The sequence below is a fragment of the Castor canadensis genome, chromosome 11 (assembly GCF_047511655.1).
Source record: "Castor canadensis chromosome 11, mCasCan1.hap1v2, whole genome shotgun sequence".
Lineage (NCBI taxonomy): Eukaryota > Metazoa > Chordata > Mammalia > Rodentia > Castoridae > Castor > Castor canadensis.
Window position 1 is genome coordinate 30,926,700 of NC_133396.1, and position 24,467 is coordinate 30,951,166.

The 24,467-nt window shown below is 35.0% G+C and overlaps 1 protein-coding gene across 9 annotated transcripts in view; it reads left to right on the forward strand.

The window, feature by feature from the left end:
- Positions 1 to 24,467, forward strand: part of Stxbp4 (syntaxin binding protein 4) — a 201,915-nt gene that overhangs the window by 85,315 nt on the left and 92,133 nt on the right. For all 9 annotated transcript variants that reach the window (XM_074046086.1, XM_074046092.1, XM_074046085.1 and 6 more), the window contains 3 exons: positions 3,960 to 4,076; positions 5,058 to 5,107; positions 7,510 to 7,643. In XM_074046086.1, coding sequence (XP_073902187.1) covers positions 3,960 to 4,076; positions 5,058 to 5,107; positions 7,510 to 7,643 — 301 coding nt within the window. The remainder of the gene's footprint in view (positions 1 to 3,959; positions 4,077 to 5,057; positions 5,108 to 7,509; positions 7,644 to 24,467) is intronic.

The window sequence follows — 24,467 nt, forward strand, 5'->3', positions numbered from 1 at the left end:
GGATACAGGTGTTCTATATAGTACACTTATGAGGATAATTTTGGGAGTTTAATTCTGCTCTATTCATATAAATTTCTCTGCTCGAACCATCAATTACTCAGAGACATATGTTACAATCCTCCTTGTGGGTTTTTTTCTTTTATGTGTTTTTGAAGTAATGCATTTGAATACATTCACTATTGGAATTATGTTATCTTTTGTGAGAATGTCACGACTTCCATCTAACAATCTTCATGTCCCTTTTCGCCTAATTTCTGTTGATATTAAAATATTACACATCTCGCTTCTCTTTGGCATTTACCTATGAAGTTTTTTACATCTACTTACTTTCAACTTTTCAGTGTCCTTGTATTTTAATTATGTCTTTTGTGAACAACATGTAGTTGGATGTTTTTCCCACTCATTAACTTTTAACCTTTACTTGTAAAGATCTTTCCATTTTTACTGCTTATTTATTGAAACACGTGGCTTCATTTTATTAGTATATACTATACAAAGTGTGGGGGCTGCATAATGATATTTTCATATGTGCATTTACTGTACTTTGATCATTTTCATCCTCTGTTGCCCATCTTAATCCTTCTCCCCGCTCCCCCTTTCCCCTCCAAATGCCTCTTTTACTTTCTTCCACATATGAGAGAAAAGAAATGATACTTGTTTTTGTGAGAATGGCTTATTCAACTAGCAAAATTTGTTTAGCCAAATTAACCAAATAAGATTAGAGACATGTGAAAGGTGACGTACCAAAGATGCCACTGAAGTCTGGAGGATCAGTATGGTTTTTAAGAAAACTTACACTACAAAAAAGTTAGAAAATCTAGAAGAAATGAATACATTTCTAGACAATATGACCTACCAAAACTAAATCTAAAAGATATAAAAATAATCTGAACTGCTCAATAATGAGTGATGAGATTGAAACAATAACACAATGTCTCCCAACAAAGAAAAGCTCAGGACTGGACAGGTTCCCTGCTGAATTCTACCAGACCTTTAAAGCACTAGAACCAATGTTCCTCAAATGATTTTATAAAATAGAAAGGGAAGAAACACTTCCAGACTTACTCCAAAACCAGATATGGATACAGCAAAAAAAAATAAAAACTGTAACTTATACATCAGTTTCCCCAATGAATATAGACATGAAAATTCTTTATAAAATACTTGCACACTGAATTTGGCAACACATTAAGAAGATTGTACACCATGATTAAGTTGGATTCATTCCAGGAATGCAAGAATAGTTCAACAAATGTAAATTGATAGACATAATACAGCATGTAAATAGAATTAACTATAAAAATCACACAGTCAAGCCAGACACCGATGGTTCACACCTGCAATTCTAGCTACTAAAGAGGCAGAGATCAGGAGGATCACAGTTCAAAGTCAGCCCAGGCAAATCGTTCGTGAGACCCTGTCTCAAAAATACCTAACACAAAATGGGTTGGCAAGTGGCTCAAAGTGTAGGCCCTGAGTTCAAGGCCCAGTACCACAAAAAAAAAAAAAAAGAAAGAAAAAGAGGAAGGGAGGGAGGGAGGAAGGAAGGAAGAAAGAAATCACATGGTCATCATAATAGTTTCAGAAAAGGCTTTGACAAAATTCAGCATCCTTTTATGATAAAAACCCTGAATAAACTAAGAATAGAAGGATCATACCTCAACATGATTGGCTTTAATTTTTCCTTCTGTTTTGTACAATTTGCTCAGGTATTCTAATCGTTATTTTGTTCATTGTTTTTTCTTGTTTGTTACTATTGATTCAGATTTCTTCTGTGTTCCCCTGCTTAATTATATTTATTTCTCTGTGCTGGTTAGAAGTTATATAATCTGTTTCTAATTTTTAATTATTATCCTAGAAATTATGCCAACCAATTTTAACTAAGTAATAAAATTATTCAGTGGCTTCCTCCTTTTTCTAAGAACTTTAAGCACTTTTGAGCGTGAGTCTAACTGTGCCTACCTACTGAATTTCTATTGTTGTTAGTATTTTAGTTCTTCAATTTTAACACAGTTACAGTTTGTATTGTACAATCAGAATTTGTTTAGCAGATCCTATGTTAACCATTTTGTTCAACATTCTTCCTTACATCTAATACTTTCTTGGTAGTATCATTTCCTTTCTTCCCGAAGTGCATCTTGTAGAAATTCATTTAGTGAGGTTCTTTTACTAATGATCTTTCCATTTTGTTTTTCTGGAAAACATCTTGATTCAACTCTTATTCTTTAAATAGATTTTTGCTACACTTTGAGTGGTAAGTCAGCATTTAATGTCTTCCAGTGTTTATATTTCATGTTGTGATCTGAGCCATCAGTCTGTCATTTGTTTCCAATCTGTTTCTTTCTATATAATTTTAAGTTCTCTTTGGCTTTGACATGCAGCATTCTGACCTCAGTGAGTCACATGTTGACTTTTCTAAATTCATGCTGCTTGAGATTCATTGAGGTTCCTCACCTCAGGAGCAATGTCTTTTGACAGTTCAGGAAAACCCTAAGCTATTATCCTTAACTATTTCTCTTTCCTTCTAGTGACTCTTATATGATTTCAATTGTATATATACTGATCTTCCTACTGTTTTCTCTTCTCCCTCACTTGTATTTCAATTTCTGTACTTCTATTCAGTTATCAGAGATCTCTTTATCTCTGTCTTCCAGTTTAATCATTTTCTTTTTGTCTGTGTCTAAATGGATGTTAAACACAAAAATCAAATTTCTAATTTAATTATTACTATATTTTTCTTTAGAGATTGATTTTTTATGTCATTGGATCCATTTTAATAGTTTTCTTGTCTCTTTATTATATTTTAAATCCCCTCTTAATTTTTAAACCATATTAAACATAATTACTTTAATGTTTTGTATGTGATTATTATCTGCTGTTTTTATAGATCTGATGCTATCATTTGTTTCCTTAGCTGACTTTTACCCATGGAGCTTATTTCCTCACCTGTTTTGTGAATTTTTTTTTTTTTGTAAGGTCATGTTCTTTTGATACATTATTTCTAAGAATTCTTTGAAATCTGAATTTAGAAAACAGCTCTCCAGAGGGTTTATTTTTGCTTCTATTAAGCTTGGGACCAAGTTAGACTAAATTTTCAGCTTATGGATTTTTAGGTAATATAAAATCAGGCCCCAAACATTCATGAATAGAAGCTTGTGGTTAGGAATTATTTAGGACAGACTTTTTACTCACCAGAGCCAAAACCAAAAAACTGTTTACTTTTAGTTTACTCATTAAAGTTCTGCTTGCCATTTGTGCCTGATGAAATCCCAAACTATAGGCCACCAGGAATCAACGTGCCCTCAGAACCAGTACTCTTCCCTACCCCTCTCCCTGCCCCCAATTCCCCCCACTTTGCTGCTGCTTGTCCCTTGGGAATCCTTTATTTCCCTCTTCATTCAGCCTTGCATTGGATTTTATCATATTGCATGTACAAATGTGTGTTTCTGCACATGTTTGCATGTACCCAGCATCATTTTCAGTTGTGCTACCCCGGTTGGGTTTCTGTGAGCATATGTTAAAACAAGTTGCTAAACAAAAACAAAACAAAACAAAAAAAAACTAATTTAGCCAGGCACCAGTGGCTCATACCTGTAATCTTGCTACTCAAAAGAATAGTGGTTCGAAGCCAACCCAGGCAAATAGTTTGCTAGACCCTATCTTGAAAAAACCTGCCACACACGGAAAAGGGCTGGTAGAGTGGTTCGAGGTGTAGGTATTGTAAGACTCCATGAAATCATTAGCAGTTTATCTCATAAAACTTTTAAGTATCTCTGTGGAAATCAGCTTTTAAATATTTAGTTAATTATATGACCCCACCAATCAGAGGATATGTATAGCAAGAGAAAATAAATGAAGCTGTAATATCAGATATTGATCAGTTCATGAAAACTGAAAATAGATAATAGCCGTGTACAATCAAAGAATTGCATGAGATGCTCCTTTTGATGTCTGTCCAGGAAAGTGTTCATGATCTAAGAAAGAGAATCACTGTACTTGACTGCCAGTTGCGAAAATCAGAAATGGCTCGAAAAACTTTTGAGGCGTCCACTGAAAAGCTTCTCAAGTTTGTAGAGGTAAGTTTTTCTGTTACAGATGATCCTCTGTGTCCTTGCATTCCACATCCATGGTTTCAACCAACCACAGATTGAAAATATTCAGGAACAAAAAAATCCAGAAAGTTCCAAAAAGCAAAATCTGACTTTCCCATATCCCAAGCTGAATCCACATGAGTGAAGTAATACACAGGTGCTCCCTGCTATAGCCTCCACCATTTCATAGACATTGCCCTGTCCAGTCCTCATCATGTCTTGCTCTTATAATGCAGGTGTACCTACAATGGTTGCCTCTGTAGTTACTATGTACAGACTTGATTTCTGTCATTATTGTGTGAACAATACAGTATAAAACTATTTACATAGGATTTACATCGAATTAGGTATTGTAGCACAGAGATTATTTAAAGTACATGGGAGGATGTGTATAGGTTATATGCATATATTGTATTCTGTTTTGCATAAGGGACTTGAGCATCTATGGGTTTTGGCTTCCCCGGAGTCCCGAAACCAGTCCCTGCAGATACCAAGGAATAACTGTGCATTGCATCATGCTCATTTTAAAGAAATGTATAGGCAGTTGACAAACTTGAATGTCATTGTATTTGGTGGTTAGTGATGTGTTCTTTAGTCTCAAAAACAGCAATGTTGACCTAAGGTCAGATTTAGAATTTCCTGGATAATGAAGGTCATCTAACATTATGCAGATTATTATGGGAAATCATTGACACAAATTAACATGATCCCAAATATACACTGTCTTAATAAATACTTTCCTAAAAATGTTTAGACTATGTAAACATAATTTGATAAATATTTCTCTTGTAAAGAAAGTTTCATAGCTATTTTGAGTAGAATTGCATGTTAATGTAATTGATTCTGTACCATAACAGAAACACCTATTTAAATCAAGAGGGAGGTTGTAAATATTAATTAAGAAAAGGTATTTTTTAAAGAACTATAAAACTTACCTGTAGCCTTCGCCATCTTGTTTGTTGCTAGGCTATTCAAGAAGTTTTTTCTGAAAATTCTGCTCCTTTATCAAATTTAAGGTAAGAACATTTAAGTGCTTTTGCAGAGTGCATCCACTGATTAAATGTTCCTCCTTATAATTAGTACTCCACTAACTTAGAGGAATAATAAACATCTTTTAGGTGTTCTTAAGGTGCTGTATCATTCCCACTGGATGTATTCATTAATGTCTTGGAAATAAATGCAAAGACAATTGTTTTTCTTCCTATCTCTGTAAAAGAAATTCCCAGAAGTACTGAGCCAGTCATTGTACACTAAAATTGAGGTAGGAATAAGAAGTCAAGAATTCTGGAATGATGAGATTAACTTGAAATTCTGTAAGCATCCTGTGTATTTTAAAAAGTTACTTGTTCACAGATGTACTGCTAAAGGTCCATCTCAACCTAGCAGATTAGAATTTTGTAAAAATACTCATGCAGTCAGTTTCTTTCATTTTAATCATTCAGTAGATATAAATAAAGAAACATATTTGGAAAATACACCTTGGTTTCCTTACGATTCACAGTGTGCTTCAGATGTCAAGTTTCTTACTAGGTTCTGCAAACCTACAAATAAGATGTATGTATTTCAGACTCCAAGTTTATAGTCATTTTGATACCTGATGAAAGACATAGATGAAAGAAAACTTCCTGTAGGTGCATTTTGAAAATAATTTTTTCTTTAGAATAATTGTTATTATTTAAAATATGTCTTCCATTTCTAGTAGTATAACATGCAGAAACAGGAAAACTCATTGTCTCTCGGTCTTTTGGCTAAGAACAAAGAACTGGAAACCCCACACTTTACTGTGAAAACAACTGTTTAATAAAGAAAATAAATAAAGGGTTTTTTAGGTGTCTACATAACATTTTTTTGTGGAGGAATACCTACAACTGTTCACTTTTAAGTTCATCTTAGTATAATTTTTTGTTTCTTCTAATAAAAGTTACTGACACATTTATTATCTATGCTTGCTTTTTTTCCTTTTTTTTGGCAGTGCTGGAATTTGACCTCTGAGTCTTGTGCTTGCTAGGAAAGCACTCTATCACTTAAGTCACACCCATCCTTTTTTGCTTTTTCTTTATTTTTCAGAGAAGTGTCTTCACACTTTTTGCCTAAACTGGCCTTGAACCTTGATCCTCCTATCTCTGTCTTTTACTTAGCTGGGATTACAAAGGTGCACCACCATGCCTGGCTTGCTTCTTGACATGGGGGCCTCTAAATTTTGCCTAGTCTGACCTCAAAATGTGATCCTCCCAATCTCTGCCTCCTGAGTAGCTAGGATTACATATTTTGAGCCACTGCACCCAGCCTCAATGCTGCTTAAAATACTAAGTAACCACATTGTCCTTATGGGTTGAGTGGGCCCCAACATTACCCACTAAGATCTCATTTTGAACTTAACTAATTTAAAACATTTGGTATTAAAAACTAAGGTTAAAAATAATTATTTAAAAGACAGAGCCTGCTCTTACCTTAAACTTCTTCTTGGGAGGAAAAAGGCAACTTTAAAAGGAACTTTTTAAGAAGCAGCTTTTCCTCGTGACTTGAAAAGGTGAACACTAGTAAAATCTTGCTCTAAATATAACCATGTCTTCCACACCAGTACCATCCTTGGCCATTCCACACAGAGTATAGGCTATGTATTTGAATGTGAAAATTGATTCTTTAGTTTCTCCTTGTAAATTAATGCCATTGTATTTAAGAAGATGGACTGTAAGTAATGACAGCTTTATAATCAGTGAAAAATTGGTTCTTCTTTCCAAGTAAAAGTTTTCAGTGTAAGGGTTTCTTTTTTTGAAGGAAACTGCATTTTTAATTATATCAAAATGCGTTCATTTCAGATGACATTTGACATTCTAAAAAAGTCATATAAAATCTTTAGGGAGACTTTTGGAGTTAAATGGAGGAGCTCAAAAGATAATCTCAGGTCTGGGGGCCAGCAAACATGAGGACCTGGATTCAATCCCCAGCACTGCAAATAATAATAATAATAATAATTCCATAAGTGAACATGTATATATATATTAAATTTATATTACCATAAGTAATGGAATAAGTGTCAATTTAAGAAATGTATGTTGATATACTTTTTTTGAATTTTTACAAAACTAAATAAAAGTCTACGTCATGTAAGCCAAACAAGAATTCACAAAGTAAGTCCAACAAATGATTTAGGAGATTAGGCCATCCTTCGGTTACTTCCTCTTTGAATATGAGGTCAACCTAATTGTTTTAAAACATGCCTATTCATTGTATGAATTGAAAACAGAAATACTGTTCTAGGTTAATTACTTCATATATGGCAAGGAATACATGAAGTAAATGTTGCTAGAAATAGAAATATTTTTGTGCAATTTATAATGAATGCAAACCTAGATTTAGTAAAGGTGGATACTGTTTGTTGTGTAATATGTTTACGTTCCTTTCACTACCCACATAGTGAAAGAAGAGCTGTGTTAGCTTCTCAGACTTCCCTCACGCCTCTGGGAAGAAACGGACGCAACATCCCAGCAAGCCTGGCACTGGAATCTAAGGAGCTTATTAAATCTGTTCGTGCCTTACTTGAAATGGATTGTAAGTTGTCTTCATGTTTTTACTTTTTTTTGATAATTCATTTAACAAAGGTTCTTTAACAAATACCAAGGAAGAAAATTTCAAGTCTGATAGTTTAATTTCATTAAGTAAAATTGCCTTCATTGAAATTGATAACTAGTTGATAAAAATCTTAATGTCTTTACCTCTACTTCCTTTGACATGGAAGAATAAATACAATTATAAATCCACAGCAGCACTGGAAACCTGGAATGAGAGAATCAACATTGTGGATGTTTTTAATAATGTGCAACAAATGGACTAATATTGAAGGTACAGCCCAACTTGAGCAAAATACCCCAAAACACAATAAAGGTAGAAAACAAGACTGCTGCAACAGTGAGCTAAGTAAAACCATGGGGAGGAAAACAGGGTCGCAAACAGGGAAAACCAGAAGTAGACCCTGCCGGGGGGTAGTCAACAGGTACTGAGTTAAAGGGCTGTGAATAGCTGAACTATTTCCCTGCTCTTCATTGCTCAGGCAGCTATCAGAACTGCATGACTTGTCACTAGATACCCCTAGAGTCAGCATTGGACTAGAAAGAGAAGCAGAGCACCATGCTCTAAGTAGCTGCTAGCATCCCAGTAGACAGAGATCCTTGGGGAAAACTTAAATGACTGGACCTTTCTACATTTCCCTCATCCTGTCCCTCAAGCACTTCTGCCTCCTCATGAATTTTGACTTCCTTTTTGTAACTATTTCTAACATACCCTTTATTTTCCTGCATTGAAAATCATAGATGATTTCCCTAACTGTATGCATTAGTTATAAATATCAGAAACATGTCCTTACTATACAATTAGGGGAAAATAAGAGGAGTGATTTATAATAAAACAGTGCATGTTTCAATAGGTGAACACTTGGGTATACCCACTCTAGGAGATTTTATGTAGTCTCAGATGCTGGCACCTACCTATACATAGAATCTCTGCAAACATGGCAACCATGAATGTAGATTGACAAAGATAAATTGTATCGTCAATTTAAATAATATAAGTGTATCTCCATCAATAATATGATTGTCTAAAATGATGAATAACTCTTGTTAAAGTTCCCAATAAAATAAAACACAATCTTCTATCAATTTACGTAGTAATTACAAGCCTAGAAAAGTTAATATATATTAAAACTATGCAAAAACATTTGGGATTTATCTAAAACTGGAGTTATATTCCAGATCATGTAACTAAAAAGAAGTTTTTTAACAACATGAATGTCTGATAGGATATTCGAAAATCATGCAGGACATAGAACAATTCTTTGTTGCACAGGACTGAACAATGCATTCTATAATGATAATATCTTTAGCATTTCTGGTACCCTTCCACTAACTACCCTACATGCCCCAAAATACTGATAATTCCTTACAAATTTCCAAAAATACTACTAGACATGGGTACCACACTTACTGGGAACCTCTAATGGTTGGTCCTCTTTTTAAAATATGAGCCAAAGAATCACCTAATAATGGTTCATGGGTGGAAAAAATTTTAGAATATGTCAAATGGAAATTGGTCATAATATCTTGTCCTTACAACTATCCATTAATATATGGCATGTTAGTAGTTATATGCTGGGTTTTGTTTATTTTTCTGTCTTCCATTAATATCTGTTGTTTCTCTTTCTGTTGGCCTCTAACATATCTCTCTTATTTCCCACTCTTAATCTTCCCTGTGCTGAAGACCAAATATATAAAGATGGATGGATGGATGGATAAATGGAAGAATGAGTGGATGGAGAGATGGAAGGATGGGTATATAAGTAGGTGAATAAGTAGGTAGATTGATTTAAAATTCTGTTAATTAAGCATTAGAGTATTAAGGAATAAATGACTTGGTTGGTAGAGTAACATTCAAAGACCTTTCAGGTAACTTTTGACTTCACAAACCTTATGGAGGATTGGAAACTGTGCCTTCTATAGTTATCTGCTCATTTTATGCAGTGAACATTTAAATTTTTTAATAACCTAATACATTTTTTAAAAATCAAGTTATATGTCAAAAGCCCAGAAGAATTCATTACGTAAAGAACTTCTATGGATTTTAATTATGATAAAAGTAATCATTCCTAATGTATTATGTGTAAACTCAGAATTTTATATATTAAACATTTTTATATTGGGATACGAACAGTGGAAGGAAACACCTGCATAGACATAGCCCAGTGGACATTAATTATCTTGCTAACATTAACTGCTATATCTGTCAAACATGATTATTCAAAGAAAATATTTTAAATTCAGCAGAACATCTTTGAAAAAAATATAAAAATTAAACATCTGCACTTTGTATCTATTGCAAGATTATATATGCTTAACTGTTTAAAATAGTTTCTATGTTATCCTTTCACTTTAAAATATAATTGCTAATGTTGGCATATTTTGCCAGTATTTTTGTAACTTCATAGGACATACCTTTTTAAGTTTTATAATTCAGATTAACTCAGCTTATTTTCCTTTCTCTTTAACAGTGGGTTTTTCCACATAGGTAGTGAGAAACAGAAAATTACTACATTAAGGGAGATAATTCAGCCCCAACCCTCTAAGTCCCCATTTCCTTTGCCTTAGTTATCTGATTATTTCAAGTTACAATTTGAAATGTTCATTTGGGTAATTCTCTCTACTGTCTATTCATATAATGTACTCTAGGTCATTATACTCTGACTTTTCCTCAGAAATCTGAAGGGTAAGATCTCTTGGGTTTTATAGCTTAAAATCAGACTTAGAGGGTTATCTAGAAGATGATTCAGAGCCTTTTTTACATCTTGGATTCCCCTGAAATCTGATGAAAGTCCTCCTCCCAGAAATGTACGATTATATACATTTGACATCCATTGTCAAAGAGTCTCTCAATCCCAACCTAAGAACCCCTCATGTAGAATCACAGAAACCCAAAATAACGTTCTACAGCATTGCGAACTTGGCCATCCCTCCCATCTCAGAATACCTGTAGGGAAGCATGTTAGGCAGCAGTTGGAGTCCATGTAAACCGTGCTGCAAAGACCCTCTGGTGTTCCCTGGAAGTGCTTCAGTGAGTACCCCAATTATTTATCTAACAAATGGGACAAACAGATCTGGGTCTATTTCCCCAGATGAAAAGTGCCATCTAAGTGGGAAGATTGGAAGATTAATTGAAATACATGTGCCTTACAGAGCCACTGTGCTATAAGATGCTTCGTATTTGGAGGTTGCTGCCATACTGAAGCTGCTGCTGGGACCACATGATCATTATGTAAAGCAGTTAATTTAAGCTTACTTTCTTTCTATGGTAGATATTAAATGATTGTCTAAGGCTCATTGCCACATTTGAAAATGTGACAGATGAGAGCTTTTCTTAACATGGAATATTTAGTGTTAGTATTGATTTTGATTTAGAACGTAATCAACACAGAAAACTGTGGCTAAATGACTGCATCACCACCTTATCTTTCAGTTGTTTATTGGTAACTCAGAGGAACTTTGGTCTATTCTGTTACATTGCTTCCAGTGAAATAGTAAGAAGATAGAATTGACATACTTGATTCATGTTGGAGCCCCTGGAGATGTTCCTGCCAGTCTCCCTCAGTAGTTACATGACCAATATCTTTATAATACCTTCCTCTTCTTCAGAGCTGTAATTTTCCTTTAATTGATTTATAGGTTGACAAAATAATTCTGAAACAAAAGCAAAAAAAGACACAGTTCTATTTTTTAAAAATTTAATAAAAAGCAATCTTAATGAGTTGCTGGAAGGATGGCAGTATAAGACCAGTCATCTAATCATTTTTCTTCAAGATTATTATAGAAATGATAAATAGAATTAAAAAGCAGGGCAAAAGTTTTCAAAAGCTCTAGCAGTTACAGGTGAATCCTAGAACTTCAGTGTAGGGCAGGTAGAACCACATAGAAGGAAAGTAGGAAGTGCCAGCTGTTTCTTGTTTTACTGAACAACAGTAGCAATTATGGGAATAACTGTTGGTACCTCTGACAGGAAGGACCCCAAAAATATGTTCCAGTTTGAAGGAGCAATGAATAGTCAAAAATAGCTGGAAGGTACATAGACTCAGACTTTGTCACTTTTTTGTTTTTTAAATGTTGGCCTTTGTTGAAATCCTTAGGGTTCACACAGTTACTTTGTCAAGCATAAGACCAGCTGGGGTTTGGTCTTTTATGAAGGATAGATACATTTTAGATGGGACATGTGCTGTGATACACATGAAGCCTTAAATGTAAAAGGAGTTGGCACAACAACTTCTGGACCAAATATCATATGGATTTGCACAGCTACCTCTGGTCCTAGCTCACTTCCCATGCCCCATGTACTGCTATGTCAGTGAAAACACACAATGGCCAGCCTTCAGCCTGAGGTTTGAGAAGGTGACTTCAGCAACTCGATCAAATATCAGAGAATCCAAAGGGTCCCCACACATCTTTTCAAAGGTCAAAGCCCAGTTCTGAGTAGAGAGCTTTCAAAAATAGAAATGTGTTACACATGTATTATAGAAATAGCCACATCTCATTTAAGCTCTTATAACAAATCATATACATACAAATATATGATTATGGAAAGGTCCACTGTGTTGAAGAAAGAAAATATAGCTGTCAAGATTAAGAATGGATTTTGGGATCAAGATTGTAGAGTGATCTCATGCTAAAACCTTCACATTCTGCCCCTACACTTAGAGTTGATGCTTAAAATTATGTATGTGTGTGTATCTTTTTTTTTTTAAGAAAAAAAAAGAGGAATGTCTCCCTGCACCAGAAGTAAGATGAATCTATCATGATAATTGGATCTTAAGTTTCAGCAATTCACAGAATTAAGATAAGCAGTTGGAGCTAAAGTTCTTATACCCACAAACACAAGTGCTGCCTGATCAAAAGAAGCAAGGGGCACAATTCTCCTGTAGAGAGTAGACTTTCTTTTTTTAAATTACTCATATAATAGGCATAAAAAAAAAAAAACCCTCCAATTTAGGAGCCATCTGGGCCTGCCACTAATTAAAGTTGTAAATAAACATTCTCAGCCACTACAGGTGGGAATGTGACTTGGCACAACATCCTTTGGCTTCAGTATTACAGTAGATGTATCAAGAGCTTCTAAAATATTCTTTGAAAATTTTTCTGAAAGTTAAAAAAATATTTTTAATGATCATATAGTTTAACTCAGTAGTCTCAACTCTTGGTATTTTTGCAAAGAAGATAATGAAAAATGTCCATAAATATATATGTGTATCTTCATTACAGCATTTCTTATACTATGAAAATATGGATGTTCAACTGTTACAAATTGGTTGAGTAATGTAATTTTTACTTAACCAACTGAAAATAAAGTTAACCTTTTTCCCTACCTAGCACTGACCATTTGATTGCATATATCTAGCAATGCAAGCACTCCACATCAATTCAGATATTCCATCAGAAATTAGCAGTGTTTTAAGTTCTAAAAGTAAAATGTCAGTTTAATACTTGCCTTTTTTCTCTGTGTTCTGAAGTAATGAGAAGTTACTTAAACTGATGTGAAGAGGTTTTATGAGAAATGGGGGAAAGCAGTAGTGCAATATTTTAAATGCCTTTGTGATTGTCTTTTAGGTCCTTTCTTTCAGAGCCAGAATTCAAACTTTATATGTCATCTTTTCATTCTACTTATTCTTGACTTCAAACTCTCATTATTATTTTCTTGTTTCACCCAGGAGCATGTTGTTATTACTAGAATGAATTCATCAAAAGAAAAACCATGTTTCTTTAATAAAAGCCAGCTATACTATTTAGAATGGGCATTATATATGCCTCCCCAAAAAATCATGCTCTTTATATACCTTTGTATACCTTTTCCTAGAATTGGGAAAGATGGTCCAAGCATTAGGCAATAGCTTAGCTGTTCCCAGACTCTTTTTTTCTTTTTCTCTCTTCCTTTGATGAGACAAAAACCAAACTACACCTGCATGCTGAAAAACCTACTGAAACTGTATTTCATTTGAACTTGGGACATTCTGTGGTACTTTGGGTTTTTTTTTGTGGTTTTTTTGTTTGCTGTTATTTTTTTCCCCTTTGATGAGACAACAATAGAACTACTTCTGAGGCACCATCTCCAGGATTGGAGGCTGAGGGACTAACACCAAAATTATTAATACTGAAACTTTATTGCATTTGAACATGGAGAATTTGTTTTTTCAATCCTCTTTCTGTCTCTCTAATGCCTGTTTAGCTTACTGTGGATTAGTACACTATCTCTCCCTGTTTATATCTTTGAAACCTTTTTTCTGTTTGTTTGGGTTTTTTTACTTGTCTGTTTATTTGTTTTTTCCCTTTTTCTTTACCTTCTTTGCTTTCCCTCTCCCCTCACCATTCCATTCTAAATATCACCATTGTTATTATTACAAGCTAGAAAATACTTAATTGCACACAGTACCGGGACAATAACAGTACCAAGGGCAATGACGGGAAGACAGAAAAAACAGGGAAACCAGTTTTCCCCCAGCAAAAAATTAGTACAGGAACCAGAGGGAAATGAAGAAAACAGATACTCAGACCCAGACTCCAACAAAATGAAGACAAACTATGCCAAAGAACCCAATGAAGCCCATAAGAATAATCTAAGAGAAGAAATCCTACAGGTAATCAATGAGAATTTTATAGAGATGATACTGGATATGGTCAACTAAAATGTACAGGATACACTCAAGAAATTCCAAGACAACAAAAATAGAGAATTTGAAAAAGCAAAAGAAGAAATAAAGGAAACCATAGAAGCACCGTATAAATACCAAAGTGAAACAGAGAACACGATTAATAAAGAGATAAATGAACTGAGGGTGAAAATAGACAACATTAAAGAGGAAGATACTCAGCATATGGAAAACCTCAGAAAAAAGAATGAAACAGAATTGCAAAACACAATGGAAGGCCAATCCAGCAGAATAGAACAAACAGAAGACAGAATCTCAGAACTCGAAGACGAAAAGGTAATTAAAGGAAAAACCAAAGAACTATTGGTTAAACAACTCAAGACCTGTGAAAAGAAACTGCAAGGACTCACTGACTCCATCAAAAGACCAAACCTGAGAATCATGGGCATTAAAGAAGGAGAAGAGGTGCAAGCAAAGGGAATGCGTAATATATTCAACAAAATAATAACAGAAAATTTCCCAAATCTAGGGAAATCTCTTCCCATAGAGATGCAAGAGGCCTCCAGAACACCAAACAGACCAAACCTAAATAGAACTACCCCACGGCATAGTATCATTAAAACAACAAGTACAGATACCCAAGAAAGAATATTGAAGGCTATAAGAGAGAAAAAACAAATAACATAGAAAGGTAAACCCATCAAAATCACAGCAGACTTCTCAACAGAAACATTAAAAGCAAGAAGCGCTTGGGGTAAGATCTTCCAGCCACTGAATGAAAGTAACTTCAACCCTCGGATACTCTACCCAGCAAAACTATCATTCAAAATAGATGGAGCAATAAAAGTCTTCCATGATAATCAGAAACTAAACAATACAGGACCACAAAGCCATCACTACAAAAGATTCTTCAACAGATTCTGCACACAGAAAGTGAAACCCAACATAACCATGAAAGGGCAGGTAGCACCAAACTACAGGAAAAGAAAAGGCAAGAAAGTAGAGAGTACCTCAGTTTAGGTACACACAATCAAACCTTCATACAACTAAGACAACTAAATGACAGGAATCACCACATACCTATCAGTACTAACACTTAATGTTAACAGACTTAATTCCCCTATCAAAAGGCACCGTTTGACAAACTGGATTAAAAGGGAAGATCCAACAGATTGTTGCTTACAGGAGACCCATCTCACTGGCAGAAATAAGCATAGGCTGGAAGAGGATCTACCAAGCCAATGGCCCCCAAAAACAGGCAGAAGTAGCAATACTTATCCCTGACAAAATAGACTTCAAACCTACATTGATCAAACGAGATAAAGAAGGACATTCCATACTAATAAAAGGGGAAATAGACCAAAAGGAAATAACAATTATCAACCTATATGCACCCAATGTCAATGTACCCAATTTCATCAAACATACCCAGAAAGACCTAAACATAATAAACCACATTAACAGAAGCAAAGACAAAAACCACGTGATCATCTCAATAGATGCAGAAAAAGCCTTTGATAAGATCCAACACCATTTCATGATAAAAGCTCTAAGAAAACTAAGAATAGAAGGAAAGTACCTGAACATTATAAAAGCTATGTATGACAAACCTACAGCCAGCATTATACTTAATGGAGAAAAACTGAAACCATTCCCTCTAAAATCAGGAATGAGACAAGGATGCCCACTATCTCCACTCTTATTCAACATAGTACTAGAATTCCTAGCCAGAGCAATTAGGCAAGAAGAAGGAATAAAAGGAATACAAATAGGTAAAGAAACTGTCAAAATATCCCTATTTGCAGACGACATGATCCTGTACCTTAAAGACCCAAAAAACTACTCAGAAGCTCTTAGACACCATCAATAGCTAGCGCAAGGTATCAGGGTATAAAATCAACATAGAAAAATCATTAGCATTTCTATACACTAATAATGAACAAACTGAGAAAGAATATATGAAAACAATCCCATTTACAATAGCCTCAAAAAAAAGTCAAATACCTAGGTGTAAACTTAACAAAGGATGTGAATGACCTCTACAAGGAAAACTATAAACTTCTGAAGAAAGATTGAGGAAGACTATAGAAAATGGACAGATGTCCCATGCTCATGGATTGGTCGAATCAACATAGTAAAAATGTCTATACTCCCAAAAGTAATCTACATGTTTAATGCAATTCCCAACAAAATTCCAATGGCATTCATTCATTAAAGACATTGAAAAATCTGCCATTAAATTTATATGGAAACACAAGAGGCCACGAGTAGCCAAGGCAATACTCAGTCAAAAGAACAATTCTGGAGGTATCACGATATCCGACTTCAAACTATATTACAAAGCAATAACAATAAAAACAGCATGGTACTGGCACAAAAACAGACATGAAGACCAGTGGAACAGAATAGAGGACCCAGATATGAAGCCACACAAGTATAACCAACTTGTCTTTGACAAAGGAGCTAAAAATATACGATGGAGAAATAGCAGCCTCTTCAACAAAAACTGCTGGGAAAACTGGTTAGCTGTCTGCAAAAAGCTGAAACTAGATCCATGTATATCATCCTATACCAATATTAACTCAAAATGGTTCAAGGATCTTAATATCAGACCACAAACTCTAAAGTTGATACAGGAAAGAGTAGGAACTACTCTGGAATTAATAGGTATAGGCAAGAACTCTCTAAATGGAACCCCAGCAGCACAGCAACTAAGAGATAGCATAGATAAACGGGAATTCATAAAACTAAAATGCTTCTGCTCAACAAAAGAAATGGTCTCTAAACTGAAGAGGCCATGCACAGAATGGGAGAAAATATTTGCCAGCTAAACATCACACAAAGGACTGATAACCAGAATATATAGGGATAAAGAAATGGGCAAGTTAACTAAACAGAACTTTCTCAAAAGAAGAAATTCAAATGGCCAAAAAACACATGAAAAAATGCTCACCATTTCTAGCAATAAAGGAAATGCAAATTAAAACCACACTAAGATTCCACCTCACCCCTGTTAGAATAGCCATCATCAGCAACGCCACCAACAACAGGTGTTGGCAAGGATGTGTGGATAAAGGAACCCTCTTACACTGCTGGTGGGAATTAAACTAGTACAACCACTCTGAAAAAAAATTTGGAGGCTACTTAAAAAGCTAGACATTGATCTACCATCTGATTGAGCAATACCACTCTTGGGGATATACCCAAAAGAATGTGACACAGGTTACTCCAGAGGCACCTGCACACCCATGTTTATTGCGGCACTATTCACAATAGCCAAGTTATGGAAACAGCCAAGATGCCCCACCACTGACGAATGGATTAAGAAAATGTGGTATTTATACACAATGGAATTTTATGCAGCCATGAAAAGGAACAAAATGTTATCATTCGCCAGTAAATGGGTGGAATTGGAGAATATCATTCTGAGTGAGGTTAGCCTGGCCCAAAAGACCAAAAATCATATGTTCTCCCTCATATGCGGACATTAGATCAAGGGCAAACACAACAAGGGGATTGGACTTTGATCACATGATAAAGCGAGAGCACACAGGGAGGTATGAGGATAGGTAAGACACCCAAAAAAGTAGATAGCATTTGTTGCCCTCAACACAGAGAAACTAAAGCAGATATTTTAAAGCAACTGAGGCCAATAGGAGAAGGGGACCAGGAACTAGAGAAAAGGTTAGTTCAAGAAGAATTAATTTAGGAGGTAACACACATGTACAGGAAATCAATGTAAGTCAACTCCCTGTATAGCTATCCTTATCTCAACTAGCAAAAACCCTTGGTCCTTCCTATTACTGCTTATATGCTCTCTTCAACAAAATTAGAGATAAGGGCAAAATAGTTTCTACTGGGTAGTGAGTGGTAAGGGAGTGTAAGGGACGGAGTGGGGTGGGGGGGTAAGGAAGGGGACGGGGGTAAAAGGGTAAGGGTGGAGAAATGACCCAAACATTGTATGCACATATGAATAAAATAAAAATTTAAAAAAAAGAAAATATATCAAGGGCTGGGATGTAGCTTGTTGTACAGTGCTTGCCTAGCATGCACAAGGCCCTGGGTTCAATCACAGCACCAAAACAGAAAAAAGTCAAAAAAAAGAAAATATTTCAAAGTTAATCTTGAGCAAACTAAATCTGTTTTAAATGGGCAAATTATTGTTAGCTTCTAGAAAAAGTAATATCTTTCCTAGTATAATTTTATTTCCTGAAGAAAAATATGAAGAGAAAAATATATTAAGAGAAGATAATTATTTAGATATGTATTCAGTAGAACTATTGAATATCTACTTAGGCACTGGAATAACAATAGCAACAAAGTCAAACAGCTTAGGTAAATCATAGTAGATAGAAATGGACAAATTAGCACATAAGTAAATATAAGTCCAGGCAGTAATGAGTGTTTTGCACATAATAAAACCAGATGTTGTGTTAGCAATGGGGTAGTACGTGTGCTACTTAAGACTGATGAACAAAGAAGTTCTTTTTGATGAGGAGGCACTAGAGTGGTCTTTCAGGCAGTTAGTGATGCTGGACCACAAAGGTAGCAAGAGAGAAGGAAGCGAGATTAGTTGGTTACTGCCAGTGGTTGAAGTGAGAAATGGAGGTTGCTTCGGCTAGATTTGGAGTAGCAAATAACAAATATTTAATTAAAAAATAGTAGTAGTAGTCATTGAACATTACTTTTGGATTACCTGAAATAGTGAGTTAATGTTTTAGCTTAATATTCATATCTGGATTGTGCCATTGTGTCCCCAAAAGCCCAGTAGCACAGAACCATCATCTATCATCATCTTCAATCTTAGATGACCCCATGTATCCTTATTCCACCTTCTATGCATTAATCAGTTAACAAATATTACATTTTTCATTGGACAAATTTCTGAGAAGCTCAAGTGTGAAATTATTCATTACTACCAGATCTATAGCAACATCTTAACATTCTTTGTTGGCACCTGGGAAACAAATAACCAGTAAAGTACCATGTTCCCAGTGTATTATATATGCAAACAAATATCTAGTGTGAGTCAGTCCCAGAGCAGCTACATAGTACGGGTTTTCATAAAAGATCATTTCCAGGAAAGTATCTCATAATTTTTATCACATATGCTACCAATAGCCTTAAGGTATAAAGGCATGGCTAGACAAGCAATAATTAATTTCTCCCAGAAGACAGGGATATAATTGTCAAGGAAACTGAAGGATGTGCAATATCTAAAACTTGATTGAGTAAGAATATCTATATACATAGCCGGGCACTGGTGGCTCATGCCTGTAATCCTAGCTACTCAGGAGGCAGAGATCAGGAGGATCACAGTTCAAAGGGAGCCCAGGCAGATAGTTCACGAGACCCTATCTCGAAAAAAAAAACCTATCACAAAAAGGGCTGGTGGAGTGACTCATGGTTTAGGCCCTGGGTTCAAATCCCAGCACTACAAAAACAAAATCTTTATACTTTAGTACAAACATGGCGAACATACTATCACTTAAAATGGTTTCAAATACAAAGGCAAAAAATGCAAAGACTGCTTCTAAAATTACAGAAAGCATTAGTGGCATTGGGCAGAGAGTTATCATCCTTCCAAAAGATGAAATTCCAATTCCTTTCACAATTAAAACTAATTATGATAGAATGCCTAAAGTATAATTCATGTTTCAGTCCTTTAACTTGGCAAGCAAAATGTAAATGATACCATAAAGAAAATATTTTTCCTCAAGACCTGAAAATGTCCTCATCCAAACTAAAGGCATGCTTCTGGGTTAGTGGAATAGGTGTTCTCCAGAGTTGACTTGAGGACCAAGTATTAACAACTCATCTCAGAAAAAGATCCTACTGAAATGTGTGCAATAACAACTTTCATAATTATTTAATAGGACAAAGCAGTTTAGTTTAAATCCATAAATCCAGTTCCTTCCTTCAACAACACGATATTAATATTAGTATTATGGATAATATCTGGAAGAAAAATAATACAAATATAGAAGGTTTTTACATTTTTATCAGTTTACAAATGCTATTTTTATTATGACCTCACATGAAATCTATGAAATGCACATCATTTCTAATTTAAAATATATGCAAAGAGCAAAGCTCAGAGAACTTAATTGACTTAAGTCCCAACCTTACAAAAGACAATGTTCTAGGATTCCTTATAAACCCTGAGTATCACTGGAGTGTAGTTAAGACATTATATCACAACTGAATTGGCATTTTTAGAAGTGTATAAAATATTATGGTGTCTCATAATAGTATCTATGAGTTAGAAAATATGATGACCTCTCTGAGTACTAGCTTCCTGTGTCCAAAGAGGGGATATGCACAAACAATGCTTACAAATGTAAGTAAATGTAAAAATGATAAAATAAAAGGAGAAAAAAAAAAAGAGGGGATACAGTCTTCATAAGGTTTCCTCAAGGATTAAGTAGCCTGGTATGAGAGTGCTTCGCAAAATGTAAAGCACTGTGCAAATATAAGATTATATTTTAGAAATTTTTAAAATTAGAATCATTGAACAAAAGCTATCTCATCTAACTTTTATGACATAAATAAGTTCTCAATCAGATGTAAGATATCTAACTCACTGATTACATTGACTGTCTTAGGAGGTAGGATTGCTTTTTTATTAGAAGCTTCTGTATCATTTGATCAGTTTTTGAGTAAACATTTTTGCTTCTGAACTTTAAAGCATCTTTTAAAAGTAAAAGAATTGGAGAACATCATGGAGCCCTCACAGTAAGAAATAAAGAGCTTTCTTGGGGCTATTTGCATAATAAATAAAGAGGGAATATAGTAAGTGTGTCTAAGTAAAGATCTTAAAACTGAGAGTCAAGAACTGCATCTCTAATGTCTGCAAAGAAAAGTGTGACTTCATAAACTTGTTCCACTTGTTATTGATTAACTTAAAAGGTGATCTGTTCTTAAGACTGCACAATGCTATTGGTGTTTCTCATTTCTTTTATTTTTTAGATAAAAGATAAAGTCAAAGTAGAATGGGGAGAACATCAAGAATGAGAAAACCCAATGTTTGGACAAAATCTTTTATAACCTCAAGTAAATTACTCAACCTTTTGTCCCATTTGTAAGATCAAAAAAGTAATGTATTCATCTCTGATCATTACAGGATAATATGAAGTCACATTTGTGATATTATCATTTTATATATAAATGAGTTGTTTGTACCCTATCAAAAAGATAGATTCACTTTTACTTCTAGAAAGGCAGAGAGTATAGTTCAAAAACCATATGCTACAGAAATCAAATTCCAGCTCTACCATATAAGAGAGTTGTGCTTTAGGTGTTCTGTAAGCTCTCAAAGTCTCATTTCCTCATCTGCAAAGAAGGGATTACCACCTTCACAAGACTCATAATCTTGTGGAAGTTAAAGATAATGTATCTGAAGTGGGTAGCCAATTAAAAGTAAAGTAGCTTGCATCTGGTAGGTACGTCATTATCATCTCTATTGTTCATTGTCATTGTGTGAAAGGATTATTTGGTCTTTACAGCCTTATATTTTTCTCTTCTCCCCTCCTTTTTTTTTCCTGAGAGTTCAAAATCCTGGAAGGAGGTGAAAAATTTCTACTAATGTAGATTTAAGTGGTCTATCATTATTAAATTACCCCCTGAGAAGATATGAGAAACCATGTGCTAAAATTCCTGAAAATGATTATAAAATTACATTTCAGTCTCTCAAATAGCAGTGAAATTGGTTTAGGGACTGGGTGCCAGTAACTCATGCCCATAATCCTAATTGATTGGGAAGCTAGGATGGGGAGAATTGCTGCTTGAGGCCAGCCCTAGCAAGTAATTCGTGAGACTCCATCTCCAAAATAACTAAAGCAAAATGAACTGGAGGGTTGCTCAAGCAGTAGAATGCCTACTTTGCAAGTGTGAAGCCCTGAGTTCAAACCCCAATCACAACAAAAAGAAAAAAAAAATTGCATAAGGAGCCCACCTTCAACTTAAATTTATTTTGTGGCTATAAAAGTTGAAGTAATAGAGAAGTTTATGTCTACACTGTAGCAACCTCAAGAGTCCTCTAGAAATATATCATGTAACCTTGTATATGGGGAGGGATGTCGTGCTGTAATTGCTGTGGAAGATAGATACACTAAAATTGCCCCAGGATGAGATCCAGGTAGCCACAGTGCTCTGCAGTCCCATAAAGTAGACTTTCATAAGCATTTCATCATGGGAGGCAGGAGTAAGCCATACAGATATCTGGAGAAATAGTGTTCCAGTCAGAGGCCCTGAGGCAGGAGCATTCCTAATGTATTTGTGAAAAGCTAAGAGGACATTATGATTGTGAAGTCCTGCTCATTGTATCTTTATGTCCTCAGCCCAATTGTCTACTTTCAGGAAGGCCTTCCCCACCCACCTAACTGAAGCTGCTTCCAGATACCCTATTTCAGTCTTCTATTGTATTATTTTCACCACACTTTGTACCATTTTTACTTGTTTACTCGGTTATTACCTTTCCTTTATTAAAATAAGAGTTCATCAAGAACAGATATCTTGAATGTCTTGTTCAACACAATTAGGTACTACCTGGAACAGTGCCAGGTGCATAGTAGGTGTTTGTGAGATATTTGTATTTCATCACTGGAATTAATATTACTTAATTAAATATCCTTAATATTTGATATATAAATGTTTATTGTATTTGTTTTCATCTCATTTGTTTTAGAATGAACTTAGAATAATGAGGCACTATTTTTATTCACCCAGTGTCTTATGCTAATGACAATTTCTAGTCTGTAGTGTTAGCAAATGTATGAGGAAAGAAGCACACCCATACAGTGCTGGTAGATGTTTAATAAGTTCACAGTCAACTGTGTCTCTAGAAATCTAAACACACATTTTCCTTTAACCTTCAGTTTCACTTCCAAACTCCATTCATATGCATAAGTATACATAAATACTCATTTGTACATACAAATATTCGAGTACCTATGTATCAGACACTGAGAACAGAGTTTAGTTCTGCTAATGTTGAGGTTGAAGGACAGAATCAACTCTTCTCTCTTGTATGTATAATCTCTAAGAGGGTACTATATACCATTTGCTGAGACTTTCTAACTAAAATACATCCATGGAAAGTCACACCATTTTTTTAGAGTAAAAGACTTGAGGAAAGGGAATTAAGAAAGACCCCAGGCAAAGTTTCCTATACAGAAATTCATGAATGTGAGTAAAGATGATGCACCAAAATTAGAATTAGAGATGAAAAGAGAAAGACACCAAAGTCAAACTGTAAAAATGGACCTCAAGCCAGGTGCTGGTGGCTCACACCTGTAATTCTAGCTACTCAGGAGGCAAAGATCAGAAGGATCGCAGTTCAAAGCCCACCTGGACAAGCAGGTCATGAGACCTTATCTAGAAAAAAACCCATCACAAAAAAGGGCTGGTGGAGTAGCTTGAGATGTAGGCCCTGAGTTCATCAAGCCCCAGTACCACAAAAAAAAAAAATGGACCTCAACCAACCCAAGCACAAAATGAATATATGAATAGTGCTTTTCCAAAATTACATCATTAGCTAGTGCATGCCAAGCTGGTATAATGTAATTAACTAGCTTCATGCCAAGCTGAAGCACTTCAACTACCTTCACATCTGCTGGACTTAATAATTCTTCCAAAAGAAGCTAATGAGGATATGGTTATTTCATTATATACACACCTGGATCTATATTACAGACTCCATGGAAGCAAGATTTTTTTATTTTGTTTTGCTTTGCATTAAATTTGGATAAAATGTGTTTATTCTCATGTTTAGAAGGTGGAAAGGAGTATAGCTTATGGGATAAGAAATCCTGAAAGGTTAACTCTCCTATATACAATTACTTATGGTCTCAGTAGAAGTACACAAATAAATCCAGGGGAGCGTCCCAGAGCTCTTGGATGAACTTACATGTTTAAACAAATGTACAAAAAATAGGCAAAGATACAACCTAAAACTAATGAGGTTTTACTGTGTCCAGAATGGTAAAGCCAGGGTTAACTTAAGTACTAACTTAAATTATTGAAAAAATATTAAAGATGAGAAGAAGTATCATTGAAGCAGGAATGAAAAAGAATTAGATTTTGTATGCAAACGTAACATAAAGTCTAAGTAATAGTTGTACAGCCACTTTGGGTGGTTCCATGCTCCTTGCTCTTGTGTTCATGGTGTTGTGTTGTCCCCCTGGAGTGTGGTCAAGACCTGT